General features: G+C 43.8%; 1 protein-coding gene across 1 annotated transcript; it reads right to left on the reverse strand.

Moving 5' to 3' along the window:
* Positions 1–824: 824 nt before the first annotated feature.
* LOC147668180 (putative cation-transporting ATPase 13A4) lies at positions 825–19,487 on the reverse strand (the record flags this gene model as incomplete). The annotated part of the gene is made up of 3 exons (XM_086948721.1): positions 18,604–19,487; positions 10,412–10,585; positions 825–965 (listed from the first exon to the last, which is right to left on the reverse strand). Coding segments are annotated over exons 1-3 (372 nt in total), but the record flags the coding sequence as incomplete, so codon positions are not given.
* Between the last annotated feature and the right edge of the window lie 6,005 nt (positions 19,488–25,492).

The following is a 25,492-nucleotide window of genomic DNA, read 5'->3' on the forward strand; positions in this document are numbered from 1 at the left end:
TGGTAGACGCTCACAATGCTACAGGAATCATGACGATCACTCCACCGTCGACGCTCTCTCAGGCTCCTCCCCCTGCCACAGAGCCTCTGGAGGTTAATGGGAGATCCATTTACCCCATATTTAGTGGGCACTTTTAGCTCAAAACAATAATGTTGTCATTGACAAATTCACCTAACTATAACGTTATTTTCACCTTTGTTTTTTTCATTGTATTTCTAAGGTGATTTTTTAAAAACAAAAACACATTTTTTTTCACACCTCATCCACTCGTTATTGTCCGGGTGCGTCGCCATCTTGAATGGCTGATGCCTCATCGACTCAGTAATGTCCAGGTGAGTCGCCATCTTGAATGGCTGATGCCTCGTCGACTCAGTAATGCCCTGGTGAGTCGCCATCTTGAATGGCTGATACCCGGCCAAGCTGAAGGCTGCTTGAAGGTTTATCAGTGGCTTCTAGTCAGATGTATCATACAATGGAATACAGGCCAGGTGCTATTTTCGTACTGTGCAGTGATGAGCCTTTCTGGTGCTGAGTCAGAGATGTTAATCTGGCACAGTGCAAAAGGGCGTTCCCAGGGATTTGCATAACCCCGCTTTATTAATATTAATGAGGCAGGATTCTCTCTGAACCCTTGCAGGTGAGTGCAGGGAGAGAGGCTCCCAGAACTTCACCTCTGCTTGCTTCAATGCCAAACATGATGACTTCCCTGGAGCAATGTTGCATCATCATTCGAGACACGTCATCTTCAGGATATACGTTTGGCTACAAGCAATAATACATCTATTAGATTAATCATCAATGTTTATTTTATGAAAAGTCCTTACTTTCAGATCTGGCTTCCTGATTGCCCGGTTAATGATCGACTTCTCATCAGCGATGACGGGGCGGTCACTGTTCAGGGAATCTCTGAATTGGTTTAATCGCATCCAGCGCACCTTCTTCCGGGTGTATTTCTTCAAGAAATCCTGGGGAAATAACATCCAAGTATAAAGCATTTAAAAACATGCTAAAAACTAATCACATCATAAAACGACAGGGCTTATTTACGAGAACGTAACGCAGGACAGCGCAGTTAGTCACCTTCCTGCGCTGCCTGACTGGGAAAGGGCAGGAATGTGCTGTATTGGGCGCATTCCTGCCTTTTCCCAGTGCTCGCACACTTTTGGCAGCCTAGCACCAATGCAGGCACCCTTGCACCATGATGAATCTGCATTTTTTGTGCAGGAAGAGGCACCTTCCTGCACAAACACAATCCTGAGAGGCGTATTGCTCTATCTGTGTGTGCTGCAGAAAGCAGCACAACTAGAAAGAAGAAGTAATGAGGAGAAATAAAGATGTTTCTCCTCCTTGTGCCTCTCTAGGGAAGCTGCATCTTTTGTGCACGTTCCCTGGTCTACTAGTTCTGTTAAAATCTGGGAATGCGCCAAAAACCATGGGAGTTGCACGGGAATCCTCGTGCAAGGCCCTCCTAGTGCAGAGTAAAACAACGGTGCAATTTGCGCATTCGTTTCTTTATTCCAGATTGAGGGCCACGATAAGTGGCCTTGTGGGGCTCCATAAATCACATGTAAGGTGTGCGTCGCTCTTGCACCGCGTTGCATGGTCCAAGAGTGACAAAAACCGACTTATAAATAAGCCCCAAAGTCCCTGCGTGAAGCAGCTCAGGCCAAACAAACATTGGGGTGCACAGTGAGCAATGTGTGGGTGCCGGCCTCATGCAGTGACTGATGAGTTCAGAAGAGCACTGTCTCCAGGGACTTCTGAGGTGGGTGTGTGAGGGTGCATGTGTACGTGTGTGCAGGGTGGCGCGAGCGGGTGATGAGCAAATGCTGGTGGGTGGATGTGGATAATCGAGAGGATGTAAGTTGGGCGAATGAGTGGGGATGTTTTTGAGAGTGGAATAACGAAGGAGCATCTATGTGAAGGTCAGAAGGTGGAGGTTTTAGGTTACTGGGAGGGTGGGCAAAGGTGAGCCAGTGGAATGTTGGTGGGTGAATGGGTGAAAGCAGCTGGAAGTAAGAAGAGGAGTACATGAAGGAGCCGGTAAATTGCTAGAAAGTACCGTAAAAGAGGGTCGGACACACAGTGAGGGAAACAGAGCCAAAGAAATAATTAACATAGGGGAAAACACACCAGGAGGTGTACACATATTAAAAGTAAGGGTGAAAGGAGAAAGTGCCAAGGATGGAGTGAAAGGGACAAAGATGAGACAAAAAAGATGGGTAGATAGAAAGGGGTGAAGGAAGTGAGGAGGAAACAAATATGACTGGAAGGAACGAAACATGAAAGAAAAGAAAAAAGTGAAAGGCAAAATGGTAATATTAAAGAATTAATTGCTTGAAAGGATGGCTGGATAGAAGTGTGAAAGTTTGGGTGACCGAGTAGAAGGGTTAGCAGGTGAAGGATCAATGGATGGGTGGAAGGATGGAAAAAAGTATGGTTGGGCGAAGATGGGTGGGAGGATGGAAAGATTCAGGGATGGGCAGATGGATGAATGAATACATGGATGGGTGAACTGGAATGGATGGAAGGAGAATGAACGAGTGAAAGGAAGCCTTCCAACCTGGGTCGGGCTTCTTCACTTTATCTGCTAGATACAAGTGTTTCAAGTGGAGGGCATTTTAATCTTCTGGCTATTCCCTCGTCACTCTACATACATTTCAGTCTTCACACATTCCCCTTCTATACAACATTGAATACTAATATATAGAGAAGACATATACAATGTTGACAATACTGAATGAAAAACACCTGAATAAACAAAATATACTGCGTAAATAACGAAGATCTAAATTTGCATCTGAACTACTCTTGAGTTTGAGAACTGCAGAAGAATGTCCAATTAGCTGCTTTCAACCTGACCAGTTATTCTCTAGCAAAATAAGGAGATCTGGATTTATTATCCACATCGGTAGGACTTTTCCTACATCTTGTTTCATTTGCACTCTCAGCTTTCTCCCAAAACCTAGGAAAATAAATTACTTGTGGAACATAAGCATGCAACCAATTAGCAAGCAACCCTGAGGATGCCACTCTGCCATGCTTCAACTCAAAAGGTTTGGAGTGGACCTATAGGCCCAAAAAAGGTCAGTCCAGCCAAAGCAACATGTTCTTTGCATCTAACCGCACTTCGCACACATTACACTCAAACAAAATTAAATCTTTCAACCAACATGTTGCTCAGAGGCCGTTACAAAACAGTCATCAGATTCTTCACACTACTTTTCTCCAAATAAATCACAAATAATATGAGAAGTGAACAGGAGCCTATTATCTGTAAGGATGCCCCCTGGCACTCCATACACAGGCTAATATTACCTTCTCTACCGCATAGAGTAATGATGCTCTGTTAGACTTGAAGTCATTAATGCAAAACCCCATTGTGTATTTGTTGTAGCAATCAATGTGAGGTAATACAGCATCCAAACCATATGTACTGGTATCAACCTCCTTTCATACATTTTGCAATAGAATTCACATATGCCCAGAAAGGATCACAACTAATCTTTGTAAATGGGAGATGGAGCCTTGACAATACAATATCCGAACACCGGCCTGATTTTGAATCCACCACTGGACAAGACATGACCTAAAAACCCTATTTCAATTACTCTAAAGATACATTTTCCTTTTCTTAGAATGACTCTTTTTCCTAGTCATATTTCCAGGACTTTCGCAACATTTTGATCATGCTTTTTTATCATGACACCTAAAGTTAAAATGCCACCTTGGATAGCAGCTGCATTGATTATTTTTTAGCATCTAAGAAACAACTCTTTGAAAAGTTGATGCTGCTGATGCCAAACCAAAGGGCACACAACAGCATGGGTACATGCCTTTGTGAGCAATGAAAGCAGTATAATGCCTCAACATGGGTTCCAATATAATAAGATGATACGCCACGTCCATATCCAATTTTGTATATCAAGAAGCTCTTCCACTGACACCTAAACAATGGTTGATGGGAAAAAAGAGTAAATGTCCCTACTCATATATCATCTTTCAGACGTCTAAGATCTATTCACATTCTTAGATCACAATTTGTCTTGTGTGCCGGTACAAATGGTGAATGCCACAATGTTGAATCAACGTACTCTTACAAACTGTGCTTTAACATGTTTCTCCAGGTAAATATACACTCTAAGATATACATTGCAAGATGGAGGGAAAGGTAACTCTGTGCACAATCATGTCTCTGTTTAGAACCATCAGGTCAACACAGAACCATATTTTGTGTTCTGCTTTGTGACCTGCTATAGTGGGTCGAAGCCATTTGGTAGCCTCAACAGGTTCTATGATATCTAGACTCCAAAAAGCTTCGAATTAATCCCTTACTGCATTTAGTATTTTTATAGGTAATCTCCTAACCTTAGAAGCTACTGGTACTGCTCCTTCATTTAAGTTTATAGTGTGTATATTCATTTTAAGCCAATCACGTTTGTCACAGTAAACATCTGGGAACATATTCACAAAATTCATGTGTTTTTGGACTTGAATATGTGGACGTGTGTTTGGGTCAAAGTATACACCTAAGTCCTTTTGAATAGGCCAACCTAAGATACTGTTGCTCTTCATTGACACATATACATTTTTGTTTGCCTCTCTATCTGTGTTCTTGATATTTTCTTGCAAATATCCCATCATACTAATGGGTTGACCTCCATTACCCCCCAGCTGTATATACATGTCAATTCAATAACCTTTATTCGATTTCATCAGTGAAAACCATAGAAGCAAAATACATACACAGGAAACAGTTATCATGTACAAATTGATTAAGTACATAACAATCCTAGTTAAATAAAAGCCTGAGCAACAGTGATTACTGCTAAAAAGAAACATGTCATAAAATTCAATCATATTTACATCACCAGAGAATCGCAGTTTAATGGCCTTCCTGCATATGATCACCTTTTTTTAAAACATTGCTGTAGACTGCATAGTGTACTCATCGGCTAGCAGCTGAATGGATAAAAAAACTGAGCAACATTTCCTGAAGCAGAGGGTCCTTAAATTCGGTAAGATCCAGACCTTTCTTGGATTTTCATAACATTTACAGTAGAGCACAACGTCAATGGTTGTCTGATGTGACATACTGCCACATGGGCATTTACAAAGTGCGCCGGACCAATTTCTTATTACAGGAAAGCTTGTTAGGCGATGAAAAATGCCTCACCTAAAAGGAGTTAGAACTAATCTATCCTGTGTCGCTTCCATGAGTTGTAAATAAGGCTGTATATTATAGCCAGTCCGTATCATTTGGTTGTTACATATGGTCGGCTTCGATATTTCCGAGGATAGACTTAAAGACTTCAATAACATCATGCACTCTCTTTTGAGGTATTTTTTTACTAATGTGCTTTATGAATTCAAGTTGTTCATAATATTCAGGGTCGCCTGAGTCACTCATGAAGTCTTTAATATACTTCACCCAAGGTATTCTGAGAACCCGTTGTAATTTAACACAATCCTGCCACATGAATAAATACTCTTTTAAATTGATCTCAGAACATGTTCAAATGTTCTATCAGTATTAGAGTATTTTAAAAAATCGCGGTCTGGGGATCTCACCCTTAGATAGATATTCTAATAGTGTAAAGTGCATTCAAATATACGTGCACAATTATTGATTATTCTTTAATTTTTATAGATACGTCTTGAAATTGATTGAATAATAGAAGCGGTTGACTATATGCAACGTTCTCTAGACTATTAATAAGGTAATCTATTAATTGTGATTATTTTTGCACACAAATGAAACGGCTGTCCGAGAGTAGTGTACTCCTGGCACCCTTTCTGACTGACTATGTTTGGATTCAATGAACATTGATCCATAATGGCACATAGGCCGAAGAGGCATTATCCTCTCATTTAAAAAAAAAAATGTTTAAAGATCTTGGTTATCTGCTATCCCCCTTATACTCAAATGATATTTGTCCATTTTGGCGAAGATTTTTGAAAAGAGTTATTTATCTATTTGCGAATAATGTTCAAAGCTTTTAGTGTCCAAATATAGAACTAGTGACACTTGGAAGACATACTCATTACTTTGAGCATGTAAAAGCACAGAATGTGGACCTACAGATAATATGCAGTGTTTTGTAACTAGTTTGTTTGAGGAGCAGTACTGTATAACATGTTGTCATGTGTAATTTAGACAGCCATTGTTGTATACCTTATTGTGTGTATTTTTATTTTCAGATATTGTGTTGAAGTGGGATATTATTGTTTTACTCCTGATGAAGGTTTTTGGCTTTGAGTACATATTTGCCATAACCGAAACGCGTTGATGCTTTTTATGGTGGAGAAGCACCGAGGGACAGAGATAAAAAACTCCATTAATTGTGAAAATTGAAATACAACTTGGAGTAATCACTACAAGACTCTCAAAACTGGTGTCCTCATTCTCCCCTTTTTAAATTGGAATAATTTTCCTTATGAATTGTCCCATTTTAATGTAATTATGTACTGTGTTTTTTAAACTGTTTTTAATTTACCTCAATAAAATGTACAATTTCTTGGTATAACTGATCCATGTTTATCATTTACTGCTCCTTACTGTGTCTTGGTGTATGTTTTGCATAAAACTGTGGTTTACTTTTAAGTTCACCCAAAGGGGAAAACTTTATTTGACAGTTTAACACAATCCCCCATGTAGTCCCTGTTAAGGGTGGTTTTCTCCCAAGACCAGATTTTATGCTATAAGAGTATTGGCTGCATTTTAATTAGGTCAGATAAATAGGGTAACCCCAGCTCAGCATGAACAGCCCCCCAGATATCCATGTCACGCAGGAAGACAGCCCCTTTGAAACCTTCACTAGAATGTGTTTCTGAAATTGTCATCAAACTGGAACAGGAATCGAACATCACTTCGACTTCCACTTTGCCTACTGTTACGACATCCATTGGATTGCTTGTATGTGAGTTGTCCATCTCTAGTACTATTTCAGCACAAACTTCCTTAACAGTTTGACTGCTATTTTTCTTGAATGTTTTCTGACTTTTATAACATGCCATATGGTGTTCCCTTTCTATTGCACATAGCTTTCTATGCAGGACCTGCTTTTGAATTGGCCATGTGCCCTGTCATGCCACAACTATAGCACCGTCCTTGTAGCACTGAGATGTGCTCACTTGTTTTCTAGTGTTTTTTTTCTCTTGACTCCAGTTACTTCAACTTTTTCATCACTAGTTTTATGCGGAGTCTCATTCTTTATTTCTTTCACACACATCAGTGTATGTTCTACCTGTTTTGCTAATTTTAGAACTTCCTTTAAAGGGGGGTCATCATTCAACCACATTTCTTCTCTTATTCTATCTAAATTGCAGGTTAGTAAAAATTGGTCTCGTCTCCGTTCATCAGACGCTGCACCACATTTGCATCTAGCAGCAGCTTATTTCCTCAACGCTGAGGCAGATTCTTCTAGTTCTCTGTTTCATTCTGTGCCCTCTTAACAAACTTGTATCTTTTCAATATTGTACTTATTCGTGTTGGGAAAATATTGTCTAATTGTTCAAGGAAATTATAAATACATTTAAACCTCTAAAGTCATCCCCACTAAACTCAGGTAAGTGTTCTAAAATGTCCTAGCCTTCTGCTCCCAAACTGTGCAGTAATATTGCTACTTTCCTTTCTGTTCCTAAATTTGCTCCACATACAGATACATAGGGCCCGATTCACAAAATGAATTTAAGACTCAATCCTAAACTTGCTACTATTTTGGTATTCACAAATTGCACTTACTACTTTTGGTATTCACAGAATGAATTTACTACTTTTGGCATTCACAGAATGCACTTACTAATTTTGGTATTCACAGAATGAACTTACTCATTTCGGTATTCACAGAAGTTAGGACTCCTAACTTTAGGACTCCTAAATGCCTTCTGTGAATACCGAAAGTCCTACATTTACGATTTTTCTCAATTTAGTAGTAGTAAAGTTAGGACTACTAACTTTAGGACTCCTAAATGCCTTCTGTGAATACCGAAAGTCTTAAAATTAGGATTTGTCTCAATTTAGTAGTAGTAAAGTTAGGACTCCTAACTTTAGGACTCCTAAATGCCTTCTGTGAATACCGAAAGTCCTAAATTTACGATTTTTCTCAATTTAGTAGTAGTAAAGTTAGGACTACTAACTTTAGGACTCCTAAATGCCTTCTGTGAATACCGAAAGTCTTAAAATTAGGATTTTTCTCAATTTAGTAGTAGTAAAGTTAGGACTCCTAACTTTAGGACTCCTAAATGCCTTCTGTGAATACCGAAAGTCTTAAAATTAGGATTTGTCTCAATTTAGTAGTAGTAAAGTTAGGACTCCTAACTTTAGGACTCCTAAATGCCTTCTGTGAATACCGAAAGTCTTAAAATTAGGATTTTTCTCAATTTAGTAGTAGTAAAGTTAGGACTCCTAACTTTAGGACTCCTAAATGCCTTCTGTGAATACCGAAAGTCTTAAAATTAGAATTTTTCTCAATTTAGTAGTAGTAAAGTTAGGACTCCTAACTTTAGGACTCCTAAATGCCTTCTGTGAATACCAAAAGTCTTAAAATTAGGATTTTTCTCAATTTAGTAGTAGTAAAGTTAGGAGTCCTAACTTTACTACTACTAAATTAAGAAAAATAGTAATTTTAGGACTTTCGGTATTCACAGAAGGCATTTAGGAGTCCTAAAGTTAGGAGTCCTAACTTCTGTGAATACCAAAATGAGCAAGTTAATTCTGTGAATATCAAAAGTAGTAAGTTCATTCTATGAATACCAAAAGTAGTAAGTGCAATCTGTGAATACCAAAACAGTAGTAAGTTTAGGATTGAGTCTTAAATTCATTCTGTGAATCGGGCCCACTGTTGTTAAATACCTTTTTTCATTTGTTTTATATCATTGGAGGATCACCTTGATTTACCAAAAATACGAAGGACGGGTAATTTCGTTCATGGCATCCTGTTACTATTGGTTCGGGGAGAACGAAAAAAAAACTTTAAAATGAACTCACGATCACTTCTTATAATGATACATTCATATTTTCCTCTTAAGTTGAAAGACATTCATAGAGTGCAAAGAGTGAGAGAATTGACAGGAAGAGAATGAATTCCAACGAATATTGTGGGAAAATAAAACAAGAGCGCGGTCCACGACAAGTGTGCGGCTCACTGAGCTACCCTGATGTCCACCACCTTCCTTCGACTCCTACTTACTGTTGTTCGGATGCATAGACAAAGCTCAACTGTTAACACACAGTCAGCCCACTGGAAACGTGTGGATTACTGATTGTGGCAAAAGTGCAGTACATCTAAGAATTCAGAGTATAGGGGGTACAACTGAACAGTACCTGAGAAATCTTAGTAGGCCAAAGAGTTTCAACACATTAGGTGACACCCAAATAAGTGGGCACTTGGTTGTATGCATAAATGCCAATACATATGCATAGAGCTGTTCCTTTTCTTTTGTAATGCACGTGTGTAGAGATTATGGCTCACGCGATGCTGCAGTGCGGCCGTGCGACTTTTGTGCATATTAGGGAATCACGTCTAGTAGAGGAACACAGTTTGTACCCGCACTGAAACCAGAAAGAAGCTACTAAGCCCTTCCCCATCTGGATGGAGGAAGCGTCATCTATGTGGTGCCAGACCAAATACTGCCATATCTCTCAGATGAGTTAACTGCACGAAAATGAATCTCAGCCGAAACCTCAAAGAGTTCATCACCTGAGCGGTAGATGAAACTCCGGTATCCCACTCCTCAAAGTTCATAGTCATCTGCATGAGGGGAGATACTCCTCTAAATGTAGAGTTATCACTTCAGAACGATGAAGCTGAAGAGAAACCAGTACAGTAGCTCAAATCCAAAAATATTGAAACTAAAGCATGTTGGTTTGTCCCTCTTGGCATCCCATCCTCGTCGCCAACACGAGATGGACTAAACACCACAGGAAGCAGCAATGCTGCTATCTTCAAGTTCTATTCATGGTACCCGAGCCATAGCTTGGTGATAGGACCATCATGCAACAGCCCAGCCCAATCTGCCATCCTGGGCCTCAACATTCTAGAGCTTGACCTCAGAAGATTCCAATTGTCAGAGAGGAGGTGACAAGGGGAGATACCATACCGGTCCAGCCCTGGAAGTTGATTTAGTGTTTGCATGAGAGAGTTGGTGGGTGGTTGACCAAGTGAATAGGTAAGTGAATCCCTCAGTTAGCTATGCGTGTAAGTGTGCGAGCAAGTGAACGGGTCAATGGAGTAGCTGGTGAGTGAGTGGGTGGCTGAGAGAGGGAGTAGGCAGTTTATTTCAAGTGGATGGGTGTATTCTTTGGGCAAGTGAGTGTGACAGTGTGTGAATGGGCTACACATTTGAAACTCTGCTATTTGGAGAATTAAGTTCTCAACACAACATGGGCAGACAATACAGCAACACCTACCGTTGACCTGAGTAGGACAACATTAGCTTCCTTCAGGGAGCAGGGGGTGCAGTTCGCCCACACACTCCACTCTGGCTTCCAGTAGAAGATCAGGAGAAGGACTCCCCCAGACAAGATGTACCCCGCAACACACAGCGCGATCCAGCCGGCGCTGGCTCTGTACCCAAAGATCTCCTGTGGAAAGTAAGACAGACAAACACATATTACATCAAGCAATGCTGCACTGACTCAAACGAAGAGAACTCTTTCCATGCATAGATGGCCCATCATCACACCTGAGACAGATTGTACACAAGAGCGTCTCAAGGAGATTTGTGAGATGTATAGACTGAGCTGTAAAAACCTCTGCTGCGTATAGGCCATCGTTTAAAGTTTGGAGGACCAGGTGAACTGCCGTAAATTGGCTGTTCACCCACCCCATCAAGCTTGATCCGCCGACATAGACCCTTGTTGTAATACACAACAAGTTTTCCCTCTGGGCTTTAATTTTAAAATAATGTCAATCAAATAGTATCCACTGAACCAAAACATTCTCTGAAAGTAACTATAGATCAAAGGTTAATATGTTTAAAATCAATGTATTACATTAAATTAATTTTAAAAACATTTACATAAAAACATTATTGTTTATGAAAATCTCCTGGAGATAGATTCACTTTGATAATGATCTGGTGTTATAGAATTCACAATCTCGTCAATGTTCACACATCGGTATCCAGTTATACATTTATATTTTGTATCCCAAACAGTATAGTTTATAAAACAATATTGTACAATTGTACTTAAATAAAAACAAAGATTCCAAATAAATAAAACAAGTGTAGACGCAGGTTTTCGGCGATTATATCTCCGCCTTCTTCAGGACTTGTAAATCATATTCTTTGTTGCTTTAAAAACTCAAGTTAATCTGAAATAGTTTAAAACAAAAACAAAAAAGAGAGAAGGAAATTAATTACTCAATGGTCCTAAAGTGGGTTGGTTCGGTGTGCACTACCTAATTCTTACATCGTTTTATTTAGCGAATGTTATTTATATCTATTACACAAACAGATTCTGCCTCAGGTGCTAATCTTAACCCTGGGCGATCAGAATCCATATAGACTACATGGAAATCTCACCAATTGGTACCTTTTATTGGTCAGGTTGACTTCCTTTGTGTGTTCCATCCAATTATGGTGCACATGTTTTAAAATGTGGATATATCCTTCAAATGATATCCTTCGATTCAAAGGGATCCTATAAATATAAGACCTGTGTTATTCATTTATTTTGAGAAGTCATCTGATCTCACTACTAAATACCACAATGCGTCAGGTTTAAGGAATGAATCTGATCTCTCCCATCAATACCTTTTTTGGTCCGGTTGATTTAAAAAATTGCGGTGCGCGTGTTTTACTATGTGTTCTACTATTGACCTCCCCATGGACAAAAAGACAGGGTATTGGCTGCCATGTTCGCAGCCTAAAAGCCCTGGAAAGCCCTTTTAGGAGCCAAATTGTTCACAATTCTCCTTAACTCCAGGAGCAGGTTACTCCAAAGCCTGAGGAGAGCTGCCTGAAAGAGCCACCTACAGAGGTCTTCCTTGCGGTACAAGGGATAAGAGAAGAAAAAGGTCCTTGTGTGTGAGCAACCAGCAAGAGCTCAGTGTCTCAGACTGTTACCAAATGCAGCAGCCTCCAGTCCATACCACAATCAGTCTAATGCACACACGGCGCTTTGTAGTACATTTCATAGTTCTATAAAATGCACTACAAAGTGTACGTTTTACCTATGCTTATAAGTGGGGAGTTCTCCATCGCGACTGCGGAGCCTCAGATATTATGCAAGTATAGATTTTAGTCATAAATGTGGGAGGGACACAGGAGTGGAAGGGAAAAGGGGCAGACTTACTACTAAAGAGGATGGGATTTGGGAGGAGTACTTTGGATTTAGGGAGGGTCAGGATGGGTGTGGGTGGGATGTCACCCACCCACCTAGACAACTATTAGTCAAATGCCTTTTCTGGGGGTGAGGATATGTAATATGCACTTCTGCAGGAAGTTTACTTTTAGAATTTATGAATATCAAAAGTAGTAAACTTTCTTCAATGTGTAAACCTACTCAAAAGTGGAGCTTACCTTTGTGAACCAGGCCAATGTGTGGGTTGGGTACAAACAAGTTAAAATTGACCATGTCCTACACTAACACCCAGAGTTCATCTGGAGAGACAACATCTTTTTTTTAGTGTACCTCTCTGTGCTACTGCAATGTTCTGCATTCATTGAGATGTAACCTACACACTAATCCACTCTGGGGAAATTCTGGAGGCAAATAAGGAGGCTTGATGTTCCTTTGGGAGAAAGGGGAAACCCTAAGAAGGTGGTTAGGTGGAAGCAGCATCTAGAAACAGACACAACCGGCACCCCCAGAGACAACTGCAATGTGAACCCCAACACCTTTATCTTTGCACATGGTACAGTGGCACACCATTAAAAGAGGCCATACACTCTGGTTCCAATGTTCAGAGTAACTCTCTACCATCAGCCTTAAGATTTATGAAATGATGAACCATCAGTTATTAGATGAACACAGACATCCCCTCGGTGGCGCCATCCGGCACAGTCATAAGCGGAGTCTCCTCTGAACAGGAGAGGGTCCTGTATACAAGCGGCAGGGCTAGCCGCTAAAAGAGCGCCCAACACATTCAATAAAATAAGTGTCATGAAGAACCAGACTGCACCGCAAGAAGGACTGGAGTGACCCGAACACTGTGGAAGTCCAGCTGCGGTCAGGTACCAGCTCCTGGAGCAGCTTGCCCTAGCCTGGTAGATGTGTGATTGACAGTCAGTTTTTGAAAGGTGGAAGTTGGCCTTTTCCCGGAGAGGGGACCACTCTGGATTTCTACATAATAGGGGCCAAATGAGAGGTCAGGGTTGAATCAATCAGAACCCATGCCCTGCTGCAGGCAGCAGCAGCCCTCACTGCCACATGGCCAGTCATCAGGAATCCTAACTTTGAGTTTAAGGTGCATCAAGGTCCCCCCCAAAGGACTAGTCCTGCAACTGACCTCCTCCATGCTGGACGCAATAGAACACGAAGAAATAGAGTCACACAAATATTGGAAAATGTCATGGTTTCTCTGCTCATATCATCCTAACCTGTGTTTAAAAAAATCTCAGAAATTCCCTTTAGAAATTGTGGTTAAAGTGAAGTATAGCTATGAAATAACATTTTAAAAAGCTTGAAATTGGCCATTTATAATTCACTGCACAAACCATAACTAGAGCCCAGCCGTAAAAAGAAAACTTTAAACAAGAGAGTCACAGCGCTATCTCCTGCGATAGCGCTATCTCCTGCGATGGCGCCAGCGCCTTCTCTGTGGTACACTAGTGTATTGAGGAGAACAGCAATCCTGCGGACATCTAACAACTTAGGGAGGTCTCCAGATGATGAGACGTTTCAACCATGCATGCTCCTTCACATTTCAACAAGGAAATTCAAGGCAGGCTTGGTCTACTCCTTGATGGTCGAGTAACGATAGACCTCCCAATATGTTATTCTGCCCCCCCCCCCGCTCATCATCAAATCTGCGCCTGCAGCTTCCACCCTCTCAGAGGCCGCTGTTTTCCATTCTTTTACCCGTGGGGCAGCGCTAGATTTCCATGTCAAGTCAAGTCCACAGTAGGCCAACAGCAGCCCTAGATCAACCAGTCTGCAATCAATTCTTTTTTATTTACGTCCTTACCATGAGAACAGGTAGGTAACTCTCTGGTTCATGAAGACCCGATAACTAAGAGTCTGATTATAAGTTGAGGATTTAATTGATCGCCCTTGATAAATAACAATACCATGGGGTGCGTTGGTGCAACAAAGAACACGTATGATCAGTTTATGGGGTAGGAAGTGAGGGTTGTGGTGTTGAATGCACCAAAATCAATGATAGGAAAATTACCATATGTTTTCCAATGTTAAAGGTAGACAAGTTTGTCCGGCAAAAATGTAATAAATGTTGGGTTATTTAATACATCCGATAATTATTGGATGTGTTAAATAAAACTGTACTCTTAATTCGGTCACATGACAAAACAAGGGTTTAAGCACAGGGCAGAATTTAATGAGCCACTAATGATTAGGTCCCTTAGACTTGGTTCATGAAGACCCGGTAGGTAAGTGTCAGTACATGAAGGCCAAGTAGGTAAGTTTCGGATTCATGGAGACACATTAGGTTAGTCTAGGGTTCACGAATACCCAGTCGGCAAGTCTTGGGTTTATAAAAACCCTATAGGTTACTCTTGGGTTCACGAATACCCAGTAGGTAAGTCTTGGGTTTATAAAAACCCTATTGGTTAGTTTTCAGGTTCATGAAGAACCACTAGGTAAGCCTCAGTTTCAAGAAGAACCTCCCTGCCTGCGAGACACCCAGTTAATCCCAGTACCCTTGGTTAATAAGAAGGGCCTAACCACATCTATGCATCAAGGTGTCCCCTTCAGTTTCACACATCAGGTCACTGCTGTGGGAACATGTTGTGGAGCTGGTTAGACTTCAGGTAAGTGTGGTGCAAGATACTATAAGGAGTCATTGTAAAGGGAGCATTCTGTGACACATTGTCGTCTCGGTCTACAAGGGTCACCTCATTTCCCCAGTCTCTAGTCCAGGCTGTGGTCCTGAACCCTAACTCAAGTGGTAATGGTAGTGCTGCATGAGCTAGTGGTAGCTGGTCCACACCACCTTGCCTCCCTTTGTAGAGTCTGGACGGTGCTGTCCCTACAAGTTCACACTTCTTGTGATAAAAGGGTGTGGCTATTTACTCTGTGCACACCAAGAAACACTTTAAAACTGCCCTTCTGCTTTGGGTTTAGCCCGTACTCTCAGGGAGCCCCTCATTCGGTGTCTGTTGGACAAAATATTGTAGCCAAAACATCAACTCATCAGCTACCACTATATAGAGAAAGCGGTGCTGTATAATTATTATAGTTGGCTTCTATGTCATATATATATATTTAGAGTGTTTCTGGTGTGGAGAGTGCTCTATGCTGGAGCTGCTTTCCACCTAAACTTGAGCACTACCCAGAGTTCTCTGCCTTTTTTTTGCATATATATATTTTTTTATCAAGTTGCCTCTGACTGCTGTCCAACTCTTTACGAGCGGGTGCCTCCGTTGCACGTGTGGTACAAAAGGGGGTAGTAATGGACGGAGCATCTGAACCAATCAAACACTCACACCCAGTCAAAAGATATGGGTTTAATCCATCACCGTTCTTTAGCCCACTCTGCCACCCCAGTTCAGACATGGCTATATGCAAATCAGTCTGACCCTGTGCCTCATAGGAACAGTCCAGCCCGAACTGCCAAGCCATGCCTTCCCTGGACTGGAAACAAGCTTCCTAGGACAGGTTTCTGGCATTCCAGCCGTCTTCAGCCCGGCTTGCTTGAATCCAGTCGCAAAGTGAGCAAGGGACTCACGTCTGAGCATATCCTGCCACACTTATGGCGGCCAAAAGCGGTACAAAAGGGGGTGGTAATGGACGGAGCAGCTGAACCAATCAAACACTCACACCCAGTCAAAAGATCTAGGTTTAATCCATCACCATGAGGCACAGGGTCAGACTGATTTGCATATAGCCATGTCTGAACTAGGGTGGCAGAGTGGGCTAAAGAACGGTGATGGATTAAACCCAGATCTTTTGACTGGGTGTGAGTGTTTGATTGATTCAGATGCTCCGTCCATCACCACCCCCTTTTGTACCACTTTTGGCCGCCATAAGTGTGGCAGGGTATGCTCAGACGTGAGTCCCTTGCTCACTTTGCCACTGGATTCAAGCAAGCCGGGCTGAAGACGGCTGGAATGCCAGAAACCGGTCCTCGGAAGCTTGTTTCCTGTCCAGGGAAGACATGGCTTGGCAGTTCGGGCTGGACTGTTCCCATGAGGCACAGGGTCAGACTGATTTGCATATAGCCATGTCTGAACTGGGGTGGCAGAGTGGGCTAAAGAACAGTAATGGATTAAACCCAGATCTTTTGACTGGGTGTGAGTGTTTGATTGATTCAGATGCTCCGTCCATCACCACGCCCTTTTGTACCGCGTCCGTTGCACGTGTGGAAGCACATATTTAAATTGTCCATCAATTTCAGAGCACTCAGCGGGTTAAAAATTGAGTTTATTAGTCCAAACAGACACGTTTCGGCATCCTCACCTTTATCAATGTTTATATGGCTTACTGGTGTCACATTCCACTTTTAAAGTGGCTAGACTTCCTCCTATTGGATGAGGCATGTTTATCCACAAAGAAAGGACAATTAGTTCTCTATAAATAGTTCATATACCTCCGCCATCTTTATGTGTAGTTGTAAAGTTGATTTTAGATGTCACCTTGTCTCAGATATTATCAATCCATTTAGTAGGTGTTTCTCCACAATGGTTTGGGCCATACATTAATGATTTTAGAAAAGGGGGTGGTGATGGACAGAGTTTCTGAATGATGCAGAATACTCTTACCCAGTCAAGAGATCAGGGCTTGATCCATCACCGTTTTTTAGCTCACTGCACCATCCCAGTTTCAGAACCTGGCTGTATGCAAATTAGTCTGTTCCTGTCCCAGTGCATGATGGGAACAGGGCAAACCAAACTACAAAAGCCAATTCTTATACTGGGAAGGAAACAAGCTTCCGGGACCGGTCTGGCATTTCAGCCGTCGTCGGCCCGGCTTGCTTGAATCCTGATGGTGCAATGAGCAAGGGACTCACGTCTGAGTATACCCTTCCACACAGTGTGGACAAAATCGATTTTAGACCATACATTAACCAGTTCTTCAACAATCCTGATGAGGGTTCTGACAGTCTCCAATATCCACTTCACCAACCTGCCACTGACTGCTGTCGAACTCTTTATGAACGGGTGCCTCCATTGTGCGCGTGGCAGCTTGTGCCTCCGTTGCCCGCATGGCAGCACGTTTTTAATTCTCCATAAATTGATGTCAATTGTGCGGCAACTGACTGCCATCAGGAGTGTCGAAGAACTGATTAATGTATTGGACATTTTTAACCCACTGAGTGCTGCGCTTTTGATGGACAATTTATATATGCGCAACGGAGGCACGCCCAATGGACTCATGCGCAACGGAGGCACACGCAACGGAGGCACGCGCGCAACGGAGGCACAAGCAACGGAGGCACACGCAACGGAGGCACGCGTGCAACGGAGGCACAAGCAACGTAGGCACGCGTGCAACGGAGGCACAAGCAACGTAGGCACGCTCGCAACGGAGGCACACCCAAGGGAGGCACGCGTGCAATGGAGGCACGCCCAAGGGAGGCACGCGTGCAATGGAGGCACGCCCAAGGGAGGCACGCGTGCAATGGAGGCACGCGTGCAATGGAGGCACGCACATCAGAGGCACGCGCTACAGAGGCACGCGGGCAATGGAGGCACACCCAAGGGAGGCACACGTTCAATGGAGGCATGCCCAAGGGAGGCACGTGTGCAATGGAGGCACGCGTGCAATGGAGGCACGCACAACAGAGGCACGCGGGCAATGGAGGCACGCCCAAGGGAGGCACATGAGCAATGAAGGCACGCGTGCAATGGAGGCACGCACAACAGAGGCAGGCGCTACAGAGGCACATGCCACAGAGGCACATGCTACAGAGGCACATGCCACAGAGGCACACGCTACAGAGGCACAGGCAAGGGAGGCACACGCTACAGAGGCACAGGCAAGGGAGGCTGCCGTTCATAAAGAGTTCGACAGCAGTCAGTGGCAGGTTGGTGAAGGGGATATTGCAGACTGTCAAAACCGCCAATACCCTGGCATGTCACGTCTGCCAACTTATACGTTTGGCTTCATGAAGGTTTATGTTTGTCCAACTCATCGCAGTGACTGAAGCAGGGTCAGCAGCCCTAGAGGAAATAAGAAAGGGGAAATACCCCGAAAGTATTCTAGACACTATGAGGGGGGCTGAGGTATGTTCTGTCACTCTCTCCAACCATCTCTACTGTCCGGAGTCTGACGTCACTACAGGTAGTAAGTATTAGGGGGAGGAACGCAGACACAGAGTATTGGAGATTACTGGGAAGTAATCTAGACACTGTGAGGGGGCATCCCTGGGGGGGGGGGGGGGGTTGAAGTACGGTCTGTTCCTCTCCAACCATCTCTACTGGCTGAGCCCGGGTCTGACGTCACTGCGGGAAGCATTAGAGTGTAAAGGCTCTTACCATCTCGTTCTCCTCCCCTTCATTGATTATCGATCGGTGATTGATCTTCTCCTTCATCTCTGCTGGAGCCCCTCGAAGCTGCGCCCCCGGTCTGTCGGGGTTCAGGGAGCTGTAAGGGTCCAAGAGGCACAGGTGCACAGACACACAGAGGTGCACAGACACACACAGGTGCACAGACAGGCAGGTGTGCACAGGCAGATATGCACAGACACACAGAGGTGCACAGACAGAAGTGCAGAGGCACACAGACAGGTAGACACATACACAGGCAGGCGTGTGCAGACAGCGGTGCACACAGACACACTGACTCGGAGTTACAGAGACAGCTACACACTCAGAGTTGCACAGTCAGAGGTGCCCAGACACACAGACAGGAGTGCACAGTCACACAGACAGGCGTGCACAGTCACACAGACAGGCGTGCACAGTCACACAGACAGGCGTGCACAGACACACAGACAGGCGTGCACAGTCACACAGACAGGCGTGCAGCGACACACAGACAGGCGTGCACAGTCACACAGACAGGCGCGCACAGTCACACAGACAGGCATACACAGGCAGGTATGCACAGACAGGTATGCACAGACAGGTATGCACAGACAGAAGTGCAGCGGCACACACACACACAGACAGAGTTGCACAGCCAGAGGAACCCAGACACACAGACAGGGGTGCACAGTAACACAGAGGTACACAGACAAATGAACAGAGAGAAGTACGCACAGACCGAGGCAGACGGACAGGGGTGCACAGGCACACAGACGTGGTCACGTGCACACGTGCACCGTCGCCGTCACCTTTTAAAGTCCCGTGCACACGCCCCTGTAAACAGACGCCCTAAACTCAGTCACCCCCACACACCGCACGCACCCTTCACCTTCCCACAGACCTCTCCAGTCCTCAGAGGTTCCAGACACGGACTCAGTCACCCCCACACACTGCACGTGTCCTGGGCCGAGGCCAGGCCTCCAATGCCTCTGTCACCAAAACAGTAATTACCACCTTTATTTTCACACCTGCGCGTGGGGTGCGGAGGCGTCATTTATTAATTCAGGTTAGTAACAGGCGTTCAATTAAAGGAAAAGTTGCTGTAACTTTCGTGCTCGGGTCACCGTGATCCGGGCGTCCTCCCGCCTCGCCCAGATGGTCTTGGTACTGGGCAGTGTGGTGCAGTCGCACCGGGACATCGCCCGGAAAACCCACACACGATAAAATGGTTTATATGAGCCCTTTTGAACATGTGTATGTAAGCACCGCACAGCACTTGTGTCATGCGTGTTTTACTCACAGCTCACGCCTGCACAGGCTTTTAGTAACTATGCATAAATAAAACAAGCACGAACAAACGCAAACGCTGTCAAAGTGTCCCATCGCCCAAAAAACACAAATCTTCCTCAGACTGACCACATAATTTAAGTCTTCTTCGTCCTTCTATATGTCCAGCTGTCTGCAGAGGGGGGGGGGGGGCGGTGGGGGCGTTCACAGGGTCTTTGGGGACGCAGGCAGGGCACAAGTCCTAAAAAAGAAGTGAGGGGACTAACCTAGTTAATAAGTATGCAAGTGACATCACGGCACGAAACATTATGGCGCGTGACATCACAGGAAGTGACATCACAAGAAGTGACACCAGATCCTGAGCCCTCACATATATGTTTAACGTGTCTATCATGAGTACATTCGAGCACATTTCGAGTATAGAGGGAAGCCCTCCTGATCTAGGCAGAAGACTCACACTTTTCTTTTGTACACTTTACACAAAACAATGTTACCCTTGGTCAGAGTAAAGCCTTCTGGCCCCCGGAGTTCTTCGATCTGTGCGGTGCCCCCCTTTCCTGAAGGAGGGGGGGGGGGGCACACTGCACTGTAAAATCGTGAAGTCGTGACCCATTTTCAAGTGGGGATTTTTGATAGGAGACCTCGGAGCAGCAGCCGCTAATCAGCAGGCAGGAGCATCACAGATGAAGGGACAGCAACAGAGAGTGCAGGAAGTGCCGCGAAATTCGCCTGCATAAAGTTCCTGCATTCCACTGCTTGCTGCCTTTTCTTCGTTGTTTCCTGCATGAAGTTCCTGCATTCCACTGCTTGCTGCCTTTTCTTCGTTGTTTCCTGCATGAAGTTCCTGCATTCCACTGCTTGCTGCCTTTTCTTCTTTGTTTCCGGCTTAAAGTTCCTGCATTCCACTGCTTGCTGCCTTTTCTTCGTTGTTTCCTGCATGAAGTTCCTGCATTCCACTGCTTGCTGCCTTTTCTTCGTTGTTTCCTGCATGAAGTTCCTGCATTCCACTGCTTGCTGCCTTTTCTTCTTTGTTTCCTGCATGAAGTTCCTGCATTCCACTGCTTGCTGCCTTTTCTTCTTTGTTTCCGGCTTGAAGTTCCTGCATTCCACTGCTTGCTGCCTTTTCTTCTTTGTTTCTGGCATAAAGTTCCTGCATTCCACTGCTGGCTCCTTTTCTTCGTTGTTTCCGGCATGAAGTTCCTGCATTCCACTGCTTGCTGCCTTTTCTTCTTTGTTTGCGGCATAAAGTTCCTGCATTCCACTGCTTGCTGCCTTTTCTTCTTTGTTTGCGGAATAAAGTTCCTGCATTCCACTGCTTGCTGCCTTTTCTTCTTTGTTTCCGGCATGGCCAAATAGCTCGGACTCAGTGGGAAAAATATTTAAAGAAACGTGGAGGACAAAATAGATGGAGGGTAGAGGGGAGGGGGCATAGAAGTAGAGAAAGGGGGGATAGGGGAAGCGACAGCAAGGAGAGACTAAATGAAGTCTGTCTAAGGGCCGGCTGGGTAGGTGGCGACCAAGGAGGGATTCCATGGCCCATCTCCCCTATAGCTAAACCAGGTAGCTTCATCGGGCATCAGACAAAATACTTCAGTCTCAATACATTGAGAGAGGAGAGAAGGAGAGACAAAAATAGGGGGAGGGTGCAGGAAGGGGTGACAGGAGAGATGAAAGAAAGTCTGGCTAAAGACTGACTGGGTAGGTTGTTGTCCAAGGAGGGGATCCCCGACTTGTCTCCCCTATAGCTAAACCAGGTAGCTCCTTCGGACTTCAGACAGAATAGCTAGATCTCAGATGTCGAGGGGAAATTCTTAGGTAAACAGGGTGGGGGCTAAGGGCCAGGACAGGTGAAGGCAGAGATCACTAGCAGGAAAGCAGAGAGGAGTAGAGCGAGGAGGGGTAGGGGGAGGGTAGTCCAGTGAAAAGTTCCCATGGATCTGGTGGGCTATAGTTGCCAGCTTAGCCAATGTGCGGGTACTCGGCTGATTCACCAGTGCCGTCTCAGGTACAGTCAGGTTCTGCATGATTTTTAATTTCCCCATTGTGCAGTCTGGAGTGGTTCTTTGCGTGCGGGGCATTGCCGGTGTCCGGGACATGCATAGGTTATCCGTGATGAAGCGGAATGGGCGCCATTTTGTGGCTAGGGGGCTTACACAGGGGTCGCATTGATGGTGGTAAAGAAGATCGGGAGCTTTGGTGAACCCGCACCAGGATTAAGAGAGAGCAGCAATTTATTATCCCCTCTTAGAGCAGCACCTGGTAAGAGGTAGACGTGGGGCCTCGAGTCCAAGTGAACGGACGGGGGCACTGATTTTAGATGGTTGCCGCCATTTTAAAGTCAGGCAGGCGAGCAGTGAGTTGAAACCGCATGGATTGTTATCCGGGGGTTCGGCAGTAACGGAGGGTTGAAGGGAGGGGAAATTGATGGGGCACGACATACTGATTCTTTTTTATTTCCACGAGCTAACCGCCCTAGAGCAGTCCAATCATCTTCCAGATCTTATTACTTAGACTAGCAAAGTAAAGTAGTAAAACGTCAGAACATGTGGGCAAAACCAAAGCAATCACAGCACTGAGTGTACACCCATAAGCAATTTCAAACACCTCTGTGGACTGTCTGTTCCTTCGTGTTTGGTTTCATAGCAGAGGAAACTCCTTGCCTCCCACTGCAGCTGAATCATTTCAACCCCAGTAATGTATCCCCCTCCTCTTTCCAGAAAGGAGACCACATTCCTTTTTAAATTAAACAGGCGGGTGCACAACATCCACAGGGCATAAATGGCTTCAAGTTGTCAAAAGAAAATGCCATGTGTGGTTTAAAGAGCCGGCAAATGGCTTGTCTGGACACCATCCCCCACATGCATCATTGTTTAATTTTGCACTTCCTAATTTGCGATTTTTAGGGAATCGCAAATTAGGAAATGCAAAATGGGATGCATGTACATTTGTGCAAAATATTTGAGAATCGGTAAAAATCTCAATTTTTACCGATTCTCAAATATTATGCGAATTCCAAAGTGCGAATTCGCACTTCCCATTGTTTCCTATGGGCCAAAAGGCCCATAGGGATCAATGGGAAGGCTTTAACAAATTGCGATTTTCATTTTGAAAATCGCAATTTGTTAATGCATTTCATGGGTGCAGGGGGGGGTCCAAAGGACCCCCCCCCTGCACCCCTGAAATGTATTTTTCGCATCATGTTACACACACACATGTCCTAAGGACATGTGTGTCCGTAACATGACTGCTTAAAAAAAGCATTTTTAAGCATTTTTACACCTTTTTCCAAATTTACCGAGTGGTTTAACCACTCGGTAAATTTAACCCCCTAATTGCGAATTCGCAATTTGAAAAATATTCATGCATTGCTTTTAAGAAATCGCATATTTGCGATTTCTTAAAAGCAAATGCAATTTTAGAAATCGCAAAAATTATGCAAATTCTAAAATTGAATGATGCATTCCAAAAAGCTATTTTGGAGTCGCAAGCGATCGATTTTAAGGAATCGCACCGTTTGCGATTCCAAAATACTTTGATGCATGTGGGGGTAAATACAGGTTATAAATAAATACGTTTGTATTCATTTGCAATGTGACTTCTGTCTTTTTTCCCTTTAATTATCAGTCAAGGATCACTCAAGCAGACCTAGAACAAAATTAAAAGTGTTTTCTATTTATATTTGCTGTTCAAAGTACGCACAGATAAGTACCGAACATACAGCTATAGGGGACTTATTTGTGTACTGCCTGGGACATCAAAATAATGAGCTGACAACCCTAATCATAAAACTGAAAGTTTGTTGCAAGATCAGCACATTATTTATTTCCTCCACCCTCAATCCCTGATTAATGCCATAATAGCAATAGTTTAACTTGTATCTGAAACTCAACGCCGCTGTCAATAACATGCTGAGTTACATCAAATGTCTGGAAACGCACCCTGTATTCAGACAACTCTCTCTTCATCCTCGCCCTTCACATTCACGCTCACCCTGCACTCACAGCGATCACAATGCCCTCACATTGATCCCCATGCGCTCACAGCATTCACCCGCTCACCCTGCACTCACAGTGATCACTCTGCACTCACAATGCACTTGAGCTGTTCGCCCTGTACCTCACCCTGCAGTCACACAAGCACACTACTCACCCTGCACTCATGTGACACTTCACTCACCTGCCCCCCTCACTGCTCAATCTGCAATCTCACTCAAACAAGCCCATCAATAACCATGCATTCATTCGTCCCTCTCTCTGCACTTACATCCGCACCCAAATTCATATGCCACCTCACTCACCCTGCAGTCACTCCTCTCACCTCATTCTCACACTGATGCCTCGCTCACTGTGCACTCACATAGGAACTCCTGCCACCTACACAGCGCAGAGGGATAATGTGCCTGCTACAAAGAAAGTGTACCATACAGATTAAAGAACTGAATGTGAGTAAACTATGAGTAGTGCTATAAAAACATGAAATGTTTGTCAGAAAGGTGCAATAGAGAATGAGGTGCATGGTTTGTGAGTGGTAGTGAGGGAATTAATGGAGAAGGAAAAAAGGGGGAGGGGGTGTAAAAAATACTGTGCACTGTGTGCGCCCAGTGCTATGGCCATCCCTGGCTGAAAGTGTTTGCCCCCCTCCCCCAAAGTTTGGGTCTAGTTGCGCCCCTGTACACAGGTTTGGACATGTTAAACCCCATCAAGTTTTCATCCTAAAGTACAAAAGTACACATTTACATGCACTTCAATCCAGCCTTTCAGGGGGCCCCTTGATCGAGACAGCTCTGTTGTTTTTGCCCTGATGGCCTGGAATAATTCTCAAATAGATTCTTTTGAATGTGAATGATGTGGGAGAGTCTATTACTATTTGCAGAGAAATGTGTGTGTTTCATGCAACAACCATACAAAACGTTTTTGTAGATCAAAAAGGGCCCTCACAAATGAAAAATTTTAGGATTTCAAAGATATTATTTGCTGTAAAATTAGTGGATGTGGAGCACAGCCTGAGGATGGAAGTAGCAAAATTCCATCCACAATAGGCGCACCTGTCACATTAATGTTGGTGGTGTTATTATCAATCTATGTCTTGTGTAAAATGAATCAGCCTAGCAAAAACAATTTCTGCATATTTTATCTTGGAAAATTGTTTTTGAGCTGTGTAAAAAGCCTGTGTCATTTAAACACACCCACTCACAAACCTGCAGTTTACTAAACACTCTTATTGTGTTGATCATTATTTGTCAGATATGGCCCGGGATATGCGGGTGGGGGTCGAATATGTAGTGTACCAGATTCCAGAAACTTCTCTCAGGTGGTGGTGGGGGGGTCCAACATCTAACAGAATTCAGTTGGGGGGCTCAACCTACAAAAGTTTGAAGACCTCTGCTCTAGCTATAGTGCTTTAAAAGAAAATATTGTGATATTTAAATTATTTCAACACCTCCTCAGGGGAAGTAAGCGCTATATAAATGCTATTTATTTTGTGCAAATACTGAGAAAGACCAACACGTCTGATATTCTTACAGTGCATGCATATCTCCAAAACAAGGACTGAACAATGTGAAAAGCTGCCTCTCTTAAGTATGTGTGAAGTGCTAACAGGGTGTGAGCCT

This window comes from Lissotriton vulgaris, unplaced genomic scaffold (assembly GCF_964263255.1).
Source record: "Lissotriton vulgaris unplaced genomic scaffold, aLisVul1.2 SCAFFOLD_2870, whole genome shotgun sequence".
In the NCBI taxonomy this organism is placed as follows: Eukaryota; Metazoa; Chordata; class Amphibia; order Caudata; family Salamandridae; genus Lissotriton; species Lissotriton vulgaris.